This window comes from Curcuma longa, chromosome 9 (genome assembly GCF_044706935.1).
Source record: "Curcuma longa cultivar G26 ecotype Majalengka, Jawa Barat chromosome 9, ITB_CL_G26_1.1, whole genome shotgun sequence".
NCBI lineage: Eukaryota > Viridiplantae > Streptophyta > Magnoliopsida > Zingiberales > Zingiberaceae > Curcuma > Curcuma longa.
Window position 1 is genome coordinate 5,737,924 of NC_133869.1, and position 15,365 is coordinate 5,753,288.

Sequence of the window (15,365 nt, forward strand, 5' to 3'; positions counted from 1 at the left end):
GGAGAATATTTCTCCCTAATGAACACACTAGATTGTGTTCTCTTACAAAATTCAAAGCCAAATTCCCTAGCTGCAACAAGAAATGCTGCTTCATCTGGAGATTCAGCTTCATAAGTGAACCCACCAGTTTCCACATTTGGTTCAGGAATTGCAGTGTGACACGAAGCAAGGATCCTGAAGAACAGAAGAATGGTATCAGCTGTGGGCTCCTTTGCCCAATTTCCATGCATTAGCCTCTCATCTTCAAAACTAAAACCTTTAATGGGAGGCTTTCTTCGATTATCAATGGTGAACTTTTTCCCATGTATCAAATCAGTTGCTGGTGACCCGTGAATACATGCTTCATCTGTCCAAATATCATGAGTGCCACTTTGCTGCTGAGGAGTACCAGTAGCTTCTGATTCCATCTGCTTGGCTGCAGCAATTTCCACTTCACTAGAAAGTACACCATATGAAATTCCAGCAATGGAACATTTTAAAAAATTCATCTGGTTGCATGTTAAAGTACCCGTTTTATCAGATAAAACTGTATCAACTTGCCCAAGCTCCTCATTTAAGTTTGAAGTTCGCGCTTGTGCATGATTTCCTGTGTCCTCATCGTACATGAGAACATCTCCATTAATGAATGTAGCTTGTAAGACCTTGACAACTTCTATAGAAACATACAGAGAAATAGGTATCAGATATCCATAGAGAATAAGAGCAGTGATCAGATGGAATAGACCAGATAACTCTGCCCTTTTAGGATCATACAAGCTCGTTCCCTTATCTGGCTGCAAGTACCACCAATCTGGCATCTTATATTTGGTGATCACAGCAAACCCTATTGAACTAATCACTGAAATGAGTACAAGAACAGTAAAGAGAAAGTATATGATTTGATCCATTTTCTTCTCGATTCTGCTCCTCTTAGAAGGTGATTTAGTGGAATTCTGCATAACTTTACTATCATGACCAGTAAAGATAGCCACCCCATAGACGTAAGCAGTGTTCCTAAGATTGGAATCTCTGAGCAGAATCTGATTTGGCTCAAGCGAATGGAGCTGTTGTTCAAACTCAATATTACCTACGAAAGTATATAGACTAGGATTTGGGTCTTCACACCTTATGATAGCTATAAAATCTCTGAAAGTCTCATCATCATCCAAAGCCAGAGTTACTTCCAAAGACCTTTTGACCTTCAAATTTGTCTCACCGTCCAAATTCATTGTCTCAACATAACAAATCCCGTCTTCGTAGCTTGAGGATAGTAGAAGCAAGTCAGCTGGAAAAAATTGGTCCTTCTCAACCTTCACGACATCCCCAACGCGAATGTTCTGCCATTGTTTGTAACTGAACTGTCCCTCTGCCTTGTGGACGCTGACCTTTCGGCTATTTACTTTCATATCTTGCATAAATCTCCGCCAATCTTCAAGTGCCTCTTTTGCCATACTCAACCCAACAACAAACGCCAGAGGCGCAATCATGCTCACCGGAGTGAAAGGGGAAACAGGGGTAAGGGACAGGACTGCAGCCAGGAGAAAATAGAGATTGGCTACGCGGCGGAATTGCTCAAAGAGCGCTTTTGGAAGGAAAGTGATGATATTGTATTTTGTGGTGGTGATATAATTGCTGGAGTAGTTGAGGGGCTTCTTACGGTGGAGGTGCGGCTGGTTGCAGTGGACAATGCGGGAGTAACCGGGTCCAACGAAGGAGGAAGGTTGCTCATCATCTAACACGGCGGGGCGGACGCAGGCAAAGCTGTAGAGCTTGCTCCATCGGAGCCCGTCCCTTCTCCTCCCTTGCCTCGCCATTGCTAGTGGGTTGGTTTCAGCTCAGACTAAAAAAAGCCTTTCCTCACCAAATTAGGGAGCTTTCTCTCTAATCGCAAAATAACAACATGGCCGACACATCAATCAAAGAAGTTTACAGAAGTTTGGGCGGACAAAATTTCTGCAACTATCTGAAATTTTTATCAAAAACAAGCGAATTAAAAGCAGCTCAACGCTCTTGTACAGATTAAAAACAAATGAAAAAGATTAGGTTTCGTCATTGCAGCCAGTAGCATTTAATGCTAGTTTACCAGACTCAGAACAAAATCATTTTTTTTTGTGCAGTTCGAACCGAAAAACTAAAAAAAAAAAACACACAAATATTGGATTTCCAAGTCACACAAACAACCCGAATCTGGTATGCTTCATCCCAAATCTCCACGATTAAATCTAAAACAACACGAAAGAAGGAAAAAACGGAAGAAAAAAACCCAGAATTTCGAACTGAGTGAAGTCTACGAGATAGTAAGCAATCAAAGATACTAGAAAAATAGATCGGAGATTCAGCACATAAATAAACATTACCCAAAATCCTAATCAAGGTTCTTCGAACACCCAACATTGAGTGACTGCCCAATTGCTCTCGGAGGTCGACACCGGCGCGGATCTCCCCTTCCAGTGCGATCTACCGATTGAGTTGGATTGAAGAGGAACGGAGATCGAAGCAACAAACAGACGGGATTTTGACCTCTCCCTCTCGTCTTTCTTCAAGGGAACTCACGTCAACCGAGTTCGCATTCGGCCATCAAAATGCTCCTCGTATGTAATATAAATTTTAAACCACCCACCCGAATTAGAATGAGTTTAACAATAACTGAGCTGTTTAGCTATGGCGCATGCCCCTTTCGCACGGCTTAATTCCACCCGGCTTTTGTACTCGGTAATTTAACCCGGGCCCACTGCTCGTGCCCAATGAACGAACTGTATATTATGAGTCGGTTTAGCAAAAGGCCAAGTTTGAATGAAGCCAAAACGGGACCCGCGCGGCGGGTTTCACTAAGTGCCACGCGCGACGATACGACCGGCCTTGCACCGTATCTAGCCAGGAAGTAGCCTTGCAGGCGTTCGCGTCTGCAGGCGCGGCAATGATCACAAATAGATCCCGTACAAGCATATACGGGCGATTCACTTTCGTAGTTTACCTGGATTTTTATTGGATGATTATACGGAGCCCGTTACCTGCACCCCATGAAAGACCAACCCATTGTCCGCGTGGTTAGCCGGATTCAAGAATAAAAGGAAAGTTTCATTTAGCACCTTAGGTGTTTGAAATATATTTTTTACTTTTTTAAAAGACCATCTAGATTTTAAATATTTACTAGCGCAATCCATTTTTAATCTTTTACACAAGCAACCCACGTTGCATAAGACCTAAGGTGCAAACGAATCCCTAGTTACGGCATATTTGCAGGAATTTTTTTTAAATAGGGAACGCAATCAAAAGATACTAGGTATTTGGGTTGGTCGCTGTGTGCACTTCCCTATTTACCCTGATGACCAGTGGGAAACTTCCGTAGGACTGGGTCGGTCACCCCAGAGATAGTCAATGGGACTAACTAGGATTTATCATTTTTAGAGGTGCAAACGAATCGAACTGGCTCGTGAGCTTTTCAAACAAGTTTAAATAATATTTGATTCGTATTTAAAATTATCGAATTCGAGCCAAACTCGAACATGTTCAATAATTTTTCAAGCCGAATTCGAATCTATAATATTGTGTTCGATTATTCACGAGCCGCTGGTGAGCTTTTATTTAATTTTATTATATATTTATTTTTTTCTATTATATTATTTAAACTCAAATAATTCGAATCGAACTCGAATAATTTAAGGTATTTTGAATTAAAGTTTGATTCTGTTTGAATTAAAGTTTGAATAATTCAAAATAAACTCGAGCTCGAATCATATTTCGAATCAAACTTGAGTCAAAATTATCGATATTTTCAAGCTTCAAATCGAATTTGAATATCGTATATATATTTCGAGCTTGAATTCGAATATCAATATTTTTACATTATCCAACTCGATTTGATTCATTTGCATTCTAATAAAAAATGATAAATCTCAGTTAGCTTCATTGACTATCTGTAAGGGTGATCAACCCGGTCCTATGAAAGTTTCCCATCGACCACTAGGGTAAATCGGGGTTTACACCCTAATAAGAATCATATCATTGTTTACAATCGCATCATAATTCAGGGGCTTCATTTGAATTTTTTTAAATTATTGGTATAATGGGAGATTAATATTTCGTTTTCATTTGTTGGTGGCTCCATTTAATGACAAGGATTTGATTGCAAAAACCCAATCGGCAAGCATTATGTGCTTGCAATGATGGCTGTCTTCTTTGTCAATTTCTTTTTTTCTCCCAAAATAATTAAAAACATTAATTATGTTTTTAATTATTTTAACGTTTGAAAAGTTTTCTTAACATTAAAACTAAAATTAACTTCATTGTCGAGGAATGTAATATGTGTTTAATTTAAATGCTAAAATTTTATTGTTTTGAAGAATTTGTATCATCTTTCATAGTTTTATATTCTAAAAAAATAATTATTTATCAAACATAAAGTTGTTATATTTTATTTTAGAAAAAGCTTAATGTCCTATGTGTTGCATATGTACACACCAAGTAATCATTTTATTTACACACTAAAATATTTCAATTTGTCATTTCTAGGTTTTTGTCTTTTTGAAGACTATTAATTTATAAATTATTTTCCTTTTCAATTAATTTGGTTTTCATAAATAGCGGAAAAATTAAATTCTCTTTTTAATGTGCTTCTTGTCTGTCAACACAAGGTATTTCCATGTCATTATTTAGTTTCTAATAATATAAATCACTTCCTTGTTTTATTTAAATATTTATATTTGACTTTAAACTTATTTTAAAATATAACCAACAAGGTGGGTTTGTGATTAGAACGTGCTGAATATATTCAGACTACGGTTCAAAATTTTTTTCTTTAAATAAATAAATAAACACATTTTTATTGAAAAAAAAAATGTTTTTGGCGCATGACATGACTTCCATAAAGTTAGAGGCAACGTGTCTGTCATTAAATATGCCATGGCCCACGTAGTTGTTGCTCAGCGGGGCCCATGAGATTAATAATTCATCCATTTGAAATTTTATTAATTCAACCAATCAAATAAATTTACTATTATTGTACATATGAGATTTATTATAACAGTTTGTTTTTTACATTTTACAATATATTATTTTCATTAGGAGTGTTAAAAATAAATCCGATACGAATTTATCTAAAAATATCAAAGTGGGATTCGGAATTTTAGGGTTCGAATTAGATTTGATTCGAAATTGAGTCGAAATTTTTTTTCAATTTCGAATTAAGTTGAATTCGAATTGACTGGAGTTAACTTGAATTAAAATTTTAGAGTATGATTTAGATAATTAAATTTTTAAATCTAAAATATAATTATTATATAATTTAAATAATATTTATTATTATGTATTTAAATTAAAATATTATTATTTTTTAATTTTTAATTGATTATTTTATTAAATCAAATCAGATTGGTTAGATTGATCAGATTTTTTTTATTAATTCATCCATTTGAAATTATATTAATTCAACCAATCAAGTACGTAGGATATTATTGTACATGAAACTCTGATTAATATGGGTCTTGAAGAAAAATACAATCATATTAGATTTATTACATAATGTATTTTATAATGGACTGTTTTTACTATGAGTGTAAAATTATATCAGACCCAAGTTGATCTAAAAAATATCGAGGTGGGATGGAGAATTTTATGGTTCTAATCAAATCGGATTGGATCCGAAATTGATCCAAAAAATTTTAAATTCAGATTTGGGTTAGGTTCAAGTTGATCCGGATCAACTCGAATTAAAATTTTAGAGTATAATTTAGACCATTAAACTTTTAAATTTAAATATTTAAATATATGAAATATAATTATTATACAATCTAGATTAGATTTATTATTATATGTTTAAATTGAAATATTATTATTACTATGTGTTTTAAATTTTTATTTAATTATTTTATTAAATCAGATTGGGTTGGTTGGATTATTTGAGTTGATCGAATTTATAGTTTCCGAATTGATTTTCAAATTCGGGTTGAGTTGAAATTAGAAATTTTTTAAATACCATTGTTTCAATCTGATCCAAATCCACCTAATCCATCCAAATTGAGACAATTGACACTTTTAATTTTCATGATTCGAATCCGTGATCTCAAAATCACATGATAATAAATTTATTGATACGCCACCAAGGCTCTCCAATGTATAATTGATTGTTTAACTTTATAAAAAAATATGTAATTAATGCCAGTTAATAATTTATAATTTATTTTAATTGTAATTAGAAGCAAATTAAACAGGTTCGACAAAAAGTGTTAGCTGTGCAATATAATTAGAGGTTAAGTCTCGTGTTGGCTTGTTTTAGGAGTGATGATGAAGATTTAAGAGAAAAATTAGGTGTTAAAAGCTCAAAATGTCATGGTTAATTAGTTGATGGCAAGTGTTGGAGAAGTTCAAGGGGGTCATAGTAGACGATTGATGAGCTCTAGATTGATCACTTGTTTGACAATTTACCATAGAGTTAGAAGGTCCGTGGCTAGACGGGTTGAGTCGTGTCGATGGATCACTTGCACGATCAAGTTGAAAATGATGTTGGTTCGATGGCTTAGAGTCAGGAAAAGAGATGGACTCGTGGGAAAAAGCATGAACGACGTTTAAAGACTTTGAGATTAGATAAGTGAAAGAAGACTTCAACTTGAGAGTTTGTTCAAGAATGCGATCTCCGATTTCTTTCTTATAAAGGTCTAAGTATTCTTTCAAGGAACATGTGTTTTGGATTAAAGTCTATAAACGAGGTCCATCTCAAATTATTAGATAATGCCTTCTTATTTAATGGTTAATTGTAATTTTTAAATTTATTTTTTATAAATGATCATGAAATCGATCGTATAGGATCGTTATAGTGACAGATTCTATCATTTATTGAAGATAAAGTATTATATTATTTATCTTATTTGTTTTTTTGTGTATTTTATTTTTTTGCAATTTGCATAGCTTTATTATTTTCATGCATTTGCATTAATTATTTTTTTTATTCCTTTGAGAAATTTAATTTAAGATGGTTACGGGTTCAAATCCAATCAGCATCTGATTTCGGCCAGACGGGTTAGAGGATCTAACTGGTTCTGACCCGTTTTCATTGTCACGTGGTACGCACGTGAGCCCGTCTCTCTCTTTTCTTGCAGAAGGGGGCAGCGTTGATGCGCACCGCCCCGACTCGATCCGAAGGCGCTTCCTTTTAGGGTTTGAGTTTGCATCTTCTCGTTTCCTCCCCAATTCGAAGTCGCAATGGATCTCGACCTCAATGCTCCCCACTCCATGGGAACCACGATCATCGGTGTGACCTACGACGGCGGCGTCGTGCTCGGCGCCGATTCCAGGACGAGCACAGGTTGGTACGAGAAAAGTTAAAGAGGAAAGAAGAAAAAAAAACTCAGAGGAAATCTTTGTTAGAGTTCTTTTTGGAATGATTCTCTTCATCTTCCTTAACAAGTTTGGATTTATTTATTTATTTATTTTGCATTAAGGAATGTATGTCGCAAATCGAGCGTCGGACAAGATCACTCAGCTGACGGACAACGTCTACATTTGCCGTTCTGGATCGGTAACGGCCTCTTGATGCTTGCTTGTGAATTGCTTATACGTTGAGAAATTGTTTTGCGTGCAATATATAACTTCATTGCTCGATTCCAGCTGATTAATTTGACGGAGTTGATTTGCTGAATGTGATACTTTATGTTGCTTGGATTATCATTCTGACATTGAATCGTATTTCTAAATTGTGGATTCTTTAAGGATTACTTGGTCTAAACTAATTCCTATTATACACTATGAAACACCCATATTAATCATTATATTTTTTAGTTTTTCTATACTATCATTACTTCTTTTAGTTAAAATTTGTGTTTTTTCATCTAAATTTTTTCCTGCCCTTGCACTATGTCTATTCCATTCATATTCCGGATTGTCGATATTTTCTCAAATGAGATTTGCCCTTAAATAACCTCCCTTTTCTGAATGGTATTTTGTTCTTAGTGCACTATTGCTTTGATGCAATTTTTTCCAGCTTGAAATATGTCTCTCATTTTCTTAGCTCATAAGAGTGACGGAGAGGACAACCAACCAGTAGACCTAGACTCAAACAGATGGAAATTGTGCTACCTCTGTCAATAAGACAATAACCATTTCCTTCACACCTAAAATGCTTGTTGGACGCTATGTCACTTAGATTATCAAAGTTTCTTTCTGCTTCTCTTGTATGCAAAATGTCGAGGGCATATTGCATAGAAAGGAGATCTGTTGCATAGCTTATGGAATTAACTATCTTGTATCCTAGACATTTCACAGGTTTGCATTGCTATAAAAGGCAGTAATCCACTTAGTAAATCAAATGTTATGTGTGAAGTCCTAACATTTAACAGATTTGATGATGGCATAGTCACCAGTCAAACTGAACATAAGTGTAGCAAATTACGCTGTCAATCAAAACCTTTGCTGCTTGAGATATTTATATCATTGTATCTGCTTCAGTTTTTTAATTTGGTGGTATATTTCAGTTAGTGTCTTCTTTACTTGCTAACTTATGTCCTGCCTTTGTAAACATCATAAGCTGTGGAGCAATTAGTTTCTGTTGAATTGTTATTTTTACAACTCTATTTTTTTTCCAAATTTTTATGGACAAATGCAGCCTTCAACAAATTTGTTCTTCCTTGCAGGCTGCTGATTCCCAGGTTATCTCTGATTATGTCAGATACTTCCTTCATCAACACACGTGAGTTAAACTATTATGTTGCTTTTTATAGGAACACAGAACTCTTGTTTTTTTTATATGAACACAGAACTTGATAGCTTGTTATACGAAGTCTTTGCATAATGGTACTAAACTTTAGCCTGCTGTAGTTCTATGATCTGACCAATTACCACAACTTATCTGATTACCTTATTGGAGCATAGCTCATGTGGTTTAACTGGACTTGTGTTTTTTTCTGCAGAATTCAACTTGGGCAACCTGCAACTGTCAAGGTGGCGGCTAATTTAGTTAGATTATTGTCTTATCAAAACAAGGTACCAAACCTACTGTTTCCTAGCGAATATGCTTCTGCAATATAACATACCTTTATTGTCTCACTTGTCTTGTGAACTTTCATAGAATATGTTGCAAATGGGTGTCATTATTGGTGGATGGGATAAATATGAAGGAGGACAAATATACTCAGTGCCCCTTGGAGGGACTATTTTGAAGCAGCCTTTTGCAATTGGAGGTGGGTATGACAAACTGGATTGTGAGGGTCAAACTAAATCTTTTGTTTTCATCGTCTTGTGCATGATCACATGTATTTTTGTCTTTTGTCACAGGATCTGGCTCAAGCTACCTTTATGGTTTTTTTGACCAAGCATGGAAAGAGGGGATGAGCAAAGATGAAGCTGAGGTATGAAATGTGAAGTCGTTTGTTTTTTACCGTAGAGTGGAGAAATTTTGACAAAAGATCTAGTGTCTCTGCAATGATGGTATTGAACAGAATTTTCTATGCGTTATTCTGAATTCTGTGGTAATGCAACTATTTAAGAAGCCAATCTATGCCAAATATTCAGTCCATGACATTTGCCTAAAGTTTCAACCACTGATTTTCAACTATCATGCCTGTTGTCCACCATTCCATCAAGTATTTTGATGTATAATTTCATTGTTTTTACTTAGAAGGGTGCTCTTTCTCCTTGAAGTTTATTGTAAATAAATATTCCATTTTTTCATTAAAAGTAGTCTGGCACATTTCTTTTCTCACTTTCTGAAGAATAATAAGTTTATATTAAAAGGATTTCTATATTCTGATTAGACTTGAAATTCTCAAGAATTGAGTTGATTTCTGTAACTTCTTGTCTTAGTACTATGAATGACAGACTGAAGGATTCTATTTGCTTCAGTGTTGTTCTCAATGCTAAGAGAATTCAAAGGGTTTCATTTGCTTATTCTTGAATTTGAGTCTCTTTTCTGTCAATCATACCATTATATGCTTACCCTGGGTTATATACGAGATTATCGAACAGATAACAACACTTTTCCCTCCAAAATGCAGAAATTAGTTGTGAAGGCTGTCTCTCTTGCTATTGCACGGGATGGAGCAAGTGGAGGCGTTGTTCGGACCGTCATAGTGAGTATCTCAACTGTGTATATATTGCAAAGAGCACAATTTCTATTGAAAGATTACACATTTTTGCAGCAAATATCTATTTTTAAGAAAAAAAATCAAGGAACTAACCATTATGGTTTTTTGCCTCTGATTAAAAAAATCAAGGAACTGCATACCTACAAATATGCATATAGTGAATGCATACTGATACTAATATAATAATTTGCTCGATTCAATTTATAAAATTATGAAAGCTGGTCCGGTGGTCCAAGTCTCAATGATAAAGGTTGTAGGTTGTGTACCGTCAAAACCTGTCCAACTCTACTTGAATTTTAATTCCATCTCTCATGCCTTGGGGGAGAAGATTCACGTAGCCAACTCTAAATACTTATATAAGCAATGTTAACCCCAATGATTTCATATCCTTATTTGTTCATTTGCATACCTTCAATAGGTACTTGCTAGATCCCCAGAGATCCCAGAAATGGCTCACATTTTCCTTGGACGATAGAATTTGATTTGAGTGAAACATATTTGCTGATCGGTCTTTCAATTAATTTCTTTTCCTTTGTTAATATAAAAGAATTGGCAGACTAATCACACGTTGGAGCTGGCTAGATTATGCTTCTCAGTTGTTTTTTTGATGCCTTCACAGATAAATGCCGATGGTATCACAAAGAATTTCTACTCTGGTGACTCGCTACCTCTGTGGCATGAAGAGCTTGAGCCACAGAACTCCCTTCTGGACATCCTCTCATCCAGTAGCCCAGAGCCGATGAGCACTTGATCTATCACACGAACGATTGAACTCCTCTCATCCCTGAAGTTGTGTTGTTTTAGATGGCATGAAGTTCGTCCGGGCTTATCGAAAGCTTTAGTTTAAAACTGTGTTTTTTGGGGGACTGGATTTACATTCGCCAAAGAACTTTTATAAGATATATTGTGTTTGCATATTAAAATCCAGGAATTAATACTTGCATTTTATTTCATTCTCTATGAAAATTATTTCATTTTATTCTGAATCGTAAATATTGATAGTTTGAGGTGATGGTTTAAAAATGTACTACTAGTGTATCCACACTGTCATGTGACTCTCTACCTTATTAATACTTAATCGATCAAGTGGATTTAAAACTATTAGCGTGTCATACCAATACAAGTTTCATTAAGAAATTATTAATTGTATCTTATTTGTTTTTTTATTATTTTCATGCATTTGCATTAATTATTTTTTATTCCTTTGAGAAATTTAATTTAAGATGGTTACCGGTTCAAATCCAATCAGCATCTGATTTCGGCCAGACGGGTTAGAGGATCTAACTGGTTCTGACCCGTTTTCATTGTCACGTGGTACGCACGTGAGCCCGTCTCACTCTTTTCTTGCAGAAGGGGCAGCGGTGATACGCACCGTCCCGACTCGATCCGAAGACGCTTCTTTTTAGGGTTTGAGTTTGCATCTTCTCGTTTCTTCCCCAATTCGAAGTCGCAATGGATCTCGACCTCAATGCTCCCCACTCCATGGGAACCACGATCATCGGTGTGACCTACGACGGCGGCGTCGTGCTCGGCGCCGATTCCAGGACGAGCACAGGTTGGTACGAGAAAAGTTAAAGAGGGAAGAAGGAAAAAAAACTCAGAGGAAATCTTTGTTAGAGTTCTTTTTGGAATGATTCTCTTCATCTTCCTTAACAAGTTTGGATTTATTTATTATTTATTTTGCATTAAAAAAGGATGATGTCGCAAATCGAGCGTCGGACAAGATCACTCAGCTGACGGACAACGTCTACATTTGCCGTTCTGGATCGGTAACGGCCTCTTGATGATTGCTTGTAAATTGCTTATACGTTGAGAAATTGTTTTGCGTGCAATATATAACTTCATCGCTCGATTCCAGCTGATTAATTTGACGGAGTTGATTTGCTGAATGTGATACTTTATGTTGCTTGGATTATCATTCTGACATTGAATTGTATTTCTAAATTGTGGATTCTTTAAGGATTACTTGGTCTAAACTAATTCCTATTATACACTATGAAACACCCATATTAATCATTATATTTTTTAGTTTTTCTATACTATCATTACTTCTTTTAGTTAAAATTTGTGTTTTTTCATCTAAATTTTTTCCTGCCCTTGCACTATGTCTATTCCATTCATATTCCGGATTGTCGATATTTTCTCAAATGAGATTTGCCCTTAAATAACCTCCCTTTTCTGAATGGTATTTTGTTCTTAGTGCACTATTGCTTTGATGCAATTTTTTCCAGCTTGAAATATGTCTCTCATTTTCTTAGCTCATAAGAGTGACGGAGAGGACAACCAACCAGTAGACCTAGACTCAAACAGATGGAAATTGTGCTACCTCTGTCAATAGCCATTTCCTTCACACCTAAAATGCTTGTTGGACGCTATGTCACTTAGATTATCAAAGTTTCTTTCTGCTTCTCTTGTATGCAAAATGTCGAGGGCATATTGCATAGAAAGGAGATCTGTTGCATAGCTTATGGAATTAACTATCTTGTATCCTAGACATTTCACAGGTTTGCATTGCTATAAAAGGCAGTAATCCACTTAGTAAATCAAATGTTATGTGTGAAGTTCTAACATTTAACAGATTTGATGATGGCATAGTCACCAGTCAAACTGAACATAAGTGTAGCAAATTACGCTGTCAATCAAAACCTTTGCTGCTTGAGATATTTATATCATTGTATCTGCTTCAGTTTTTTAATTTGGTGGTATATTTCAGTTAGTGTCTTCTTTACTTGCTAACTTATGTCCTGCCTTTGTAAACATCATAAGCTGTGGAGCAATTAGTTTCTGTTGAATTGTTATTTTTACAACTCTATTTTTTTTCCAAATTTTTATGGACAAATGCAGCCTTCAACAAATTTGTTCTTCCTTGCAGGCTGCTGATTCCCAGGTTATCTCTGATTATGTCAGATACTTCCTTCATCAACACACGTGAGTTAAACTATTATGTTGCTTTTTATAGGAACACAGAACTCTTGTTTTTTTTATATGAACACAGAACTTGATAGCTTGTTATACGAAGTCTTTGCATAATGGTACTAAACTTTAGCCTGCTGTAGTTCTATGATCTGACCAATTACCACAACTTATCTGATTACCTTATTGGAGCATAGCTCATGTGGTTTAACTGGACTTGTGTTTTTTTCTGCAGAATTCAACTTGGGCAACCTGCAACTGTCAAGGTGGCGGCTAATTTAGTTAGATTATTGTCTTATCAAAACAAGGTACCAAACCTACTGTTTCCTAGCGAATATGCTTCTGCAATATAACATACCTTTATTGTCTCACTTGTCTTGTGAACTTTCATAGAATATGTTGCAAATGGGTGTCATTATTGGTGGATGGGATAAATATGAAGGAGGACAAATATACTCAGTGCCCCTTGGAGGGACTATTTTGAAGCAGCCTTTTGCAATTGGAGGTGGGTATGACAAACTGGATTGTGAGGGTCAAACTAAATCTTTTGTTTTCATCGTCTTGTGCATGATCACATGTATTTTTGTCTTTTGTCACAGGATCTGGCTCAAGCTACCTTTATGGTTTTTTTGACCAAGCATGGAAAGAGGGGATGAGCAAAGATGAAGCTGAGGTATGAAATGTGAAGTCGTTTGTTTTTTACCGTAGAGTGGAGAAATTTTGACAAAAGATCTAGTGTCTCTGCAATGATGGTATTGAACAGAATTTTCTATGCGTTATTCTGAATTCTGTGGTAATGCAACTATTTAAGAAGCCAATCTATGCCAAATATTCAGTCCATGACATTTGCCTAAAGTTTCAACCACTGATTTTCAACTATCATGCCTGTTGTCCACCATTCCATCAAGTATTTTGATGTATAATTTCATTGTTTTTACTTAGAATGGTGCTCTTTCTCCTTGAAGCTTATTGTAAATAAATATTCCATTTTTTCATTAAAAGTAGTCTGGCACATTTCTTTTCTCACTTTCTGAAGAATAATAAGTTTATATTAAAAGGATTTCTATATTCTGATTAGACTTGAAATTCTCAAGAATTGAGTTGATTTCTGTAACTTCTTTTCTTAGTACTATGAATGACAGACTGAAGGATTCTATTTGCTTCAGTGTTGTTCTCAATGCTAAGAGAATTCAAAGGGTTTCATTTGCTTATTCTTGAATTTGAGTCTCTTTTCTGTCAACACACCATTATATGCTCACCCTGGGTTATATACGAGATTATCAAACAGATAACAACACTTTTTCCCTCCAAAATGCAGAAATTAGTTGTGAAGGCTGTCTCTCTTGCTATTGCACGGGATGGAGCAAGTGGAGGCGTTGTTCGGACCGTCATAGTGAGTATCTCAACTGTGATATATTGCAAAGAGCACAATTTCTATTGAAAGATTACACATTTTTGCAGCAAATATCTATTTTTAAGAAAAAAAAATTCAAGGAACTAACGCTTATGGTTTTTTGTCAAAGGCTTATCCGTATACTGCATACCTACAAATATGCATATAGTGAATGCATACTAATACTAATATAATAATTTGCTAGATTCAATTTATAAAATTATGAAAGCTGGTCAGGTGGTCCAAGTCTCAATGATAAAGGTTGTAGAGGTTGTGTACCGTCAAAACCTGTCCAAGTCTACTTGAATTTTAATTCCATCTCTCATGCCTTGGGGGAGAAGATTCACGTAGCCAACTCTAAATACTTATATAAGCAATGTTAATCCCAATGATTTCATATCCTTATTTGTTCATTTGCATACCTTCAATAGGTACTTGCTAGATCCCCAGAGATCCCAGAAATGGCTCACATTTTCCTTGGACGATAGAATTTGATTTGAGTGAAACATATTTGCTGATCGGTCTTTCAATTAATTTCTTTTCCTTTGTTAATATAAAAGAATTGGCAGACTAATCACACGTTGGAGCTGTCTAGATTATGCTTCTCAGTTGTTTTTTTGATGCCTTCACAGATAAATGCCGATGGTATCACAAAGAATTTCTACTCTGGTGACTCGCTACCTCTGTGGCATGAAGAGCTGGAGCCACAGAACTCCCTTCTGGACATCCTCTCATCCAGTAGCCCAGAGCCGATGAGCACTTGATCTATCACACGAACGATTGAACTCCTCTCATCCCTGAATTTGTGTTGTTTTAGATGGCATGAAGTTCGTCCGGGCTTATCGAAAGCTTTAGTTTAAAACTGTGTTTTTTGGGGGACTGGATTTACATTCGCCAAAGAACTTTTATAAGATATATTGTGTTTGCATATTAAAATCCAGGAATTAATACTTGCATTTTATTTCATTCTCTATGAAAATTATTTCATTTTATTCTGAATCGTAATA

The 15,365-nt window shown here is 35.5% G+C and overlaps 2 protein-coding genes and 1 pseudogene across 2 annotated transcripts; 2 read left to right on the forward strand and 1 right to left on the reverse strand.

Moving 5' to 3' along the window:
* Positions 1-1,856, reverse strand: part of LOC141834443 (putative phospholipid-transporting ATPase 4) — a 17,570-nt pseudogene extending 15,714 nt beyond the window's left edge.
* A 5,225-nt stretch (positions 1,857-7,081) lies between these two features.
* On the forward strand, positions 7,082-11,005 carry LOC141834794 (proteasome subunit beta type-6). The gene is made up of 8 exons (XM_074722163.1): positions 7,082-7,279; positions 7,416-7,492; positions 8,604-8,659; positions 8,880-8,952; positions 9,038-9,149; positions 9,244-9,317; positions 9,963-10,037; positions 10,672-11,005. Exons 1-8 carry the CDS (start codon positions 7,177-7,179, stop codon positions 10,801-10,803), a joined length of 702 nt encoding a protein of 233 aa, XP_074578264.1. The 5' UTR covers positions 7,082-7,176; the 3' UTR covers positions 10,804-11,005.
* A 428-nt stretch (positions 11,006-11,433) lies between these two features.
* On the forward strand, positions 11,434-15,324 carry LOC141834837 (proteasome subunit beta type-6-like). The gene is made up of 8 exons (XM_074722214.1): positions 11,434-11,613; positions 11,751-11,821; positions 12,925-12,980; positions 13,201-13,273; positions 13,359-13,470; positions 13,565-13,638; positions 14,284-14,358; positions 14,991-15,324. Exons 1-8 carry the CDS (start codon positions 11,505-11,507, stop codon positions 15,120-15,122), a joined length of 702 nt encoding a protein of 233 aa, XP_074578315.1. The 5' UTR covers positions 11,434-11,504; the 3' UTR covers positions 15,123-15,324.
* Positions 15,325-15,365: the final 41 nt, after the last annotated feature.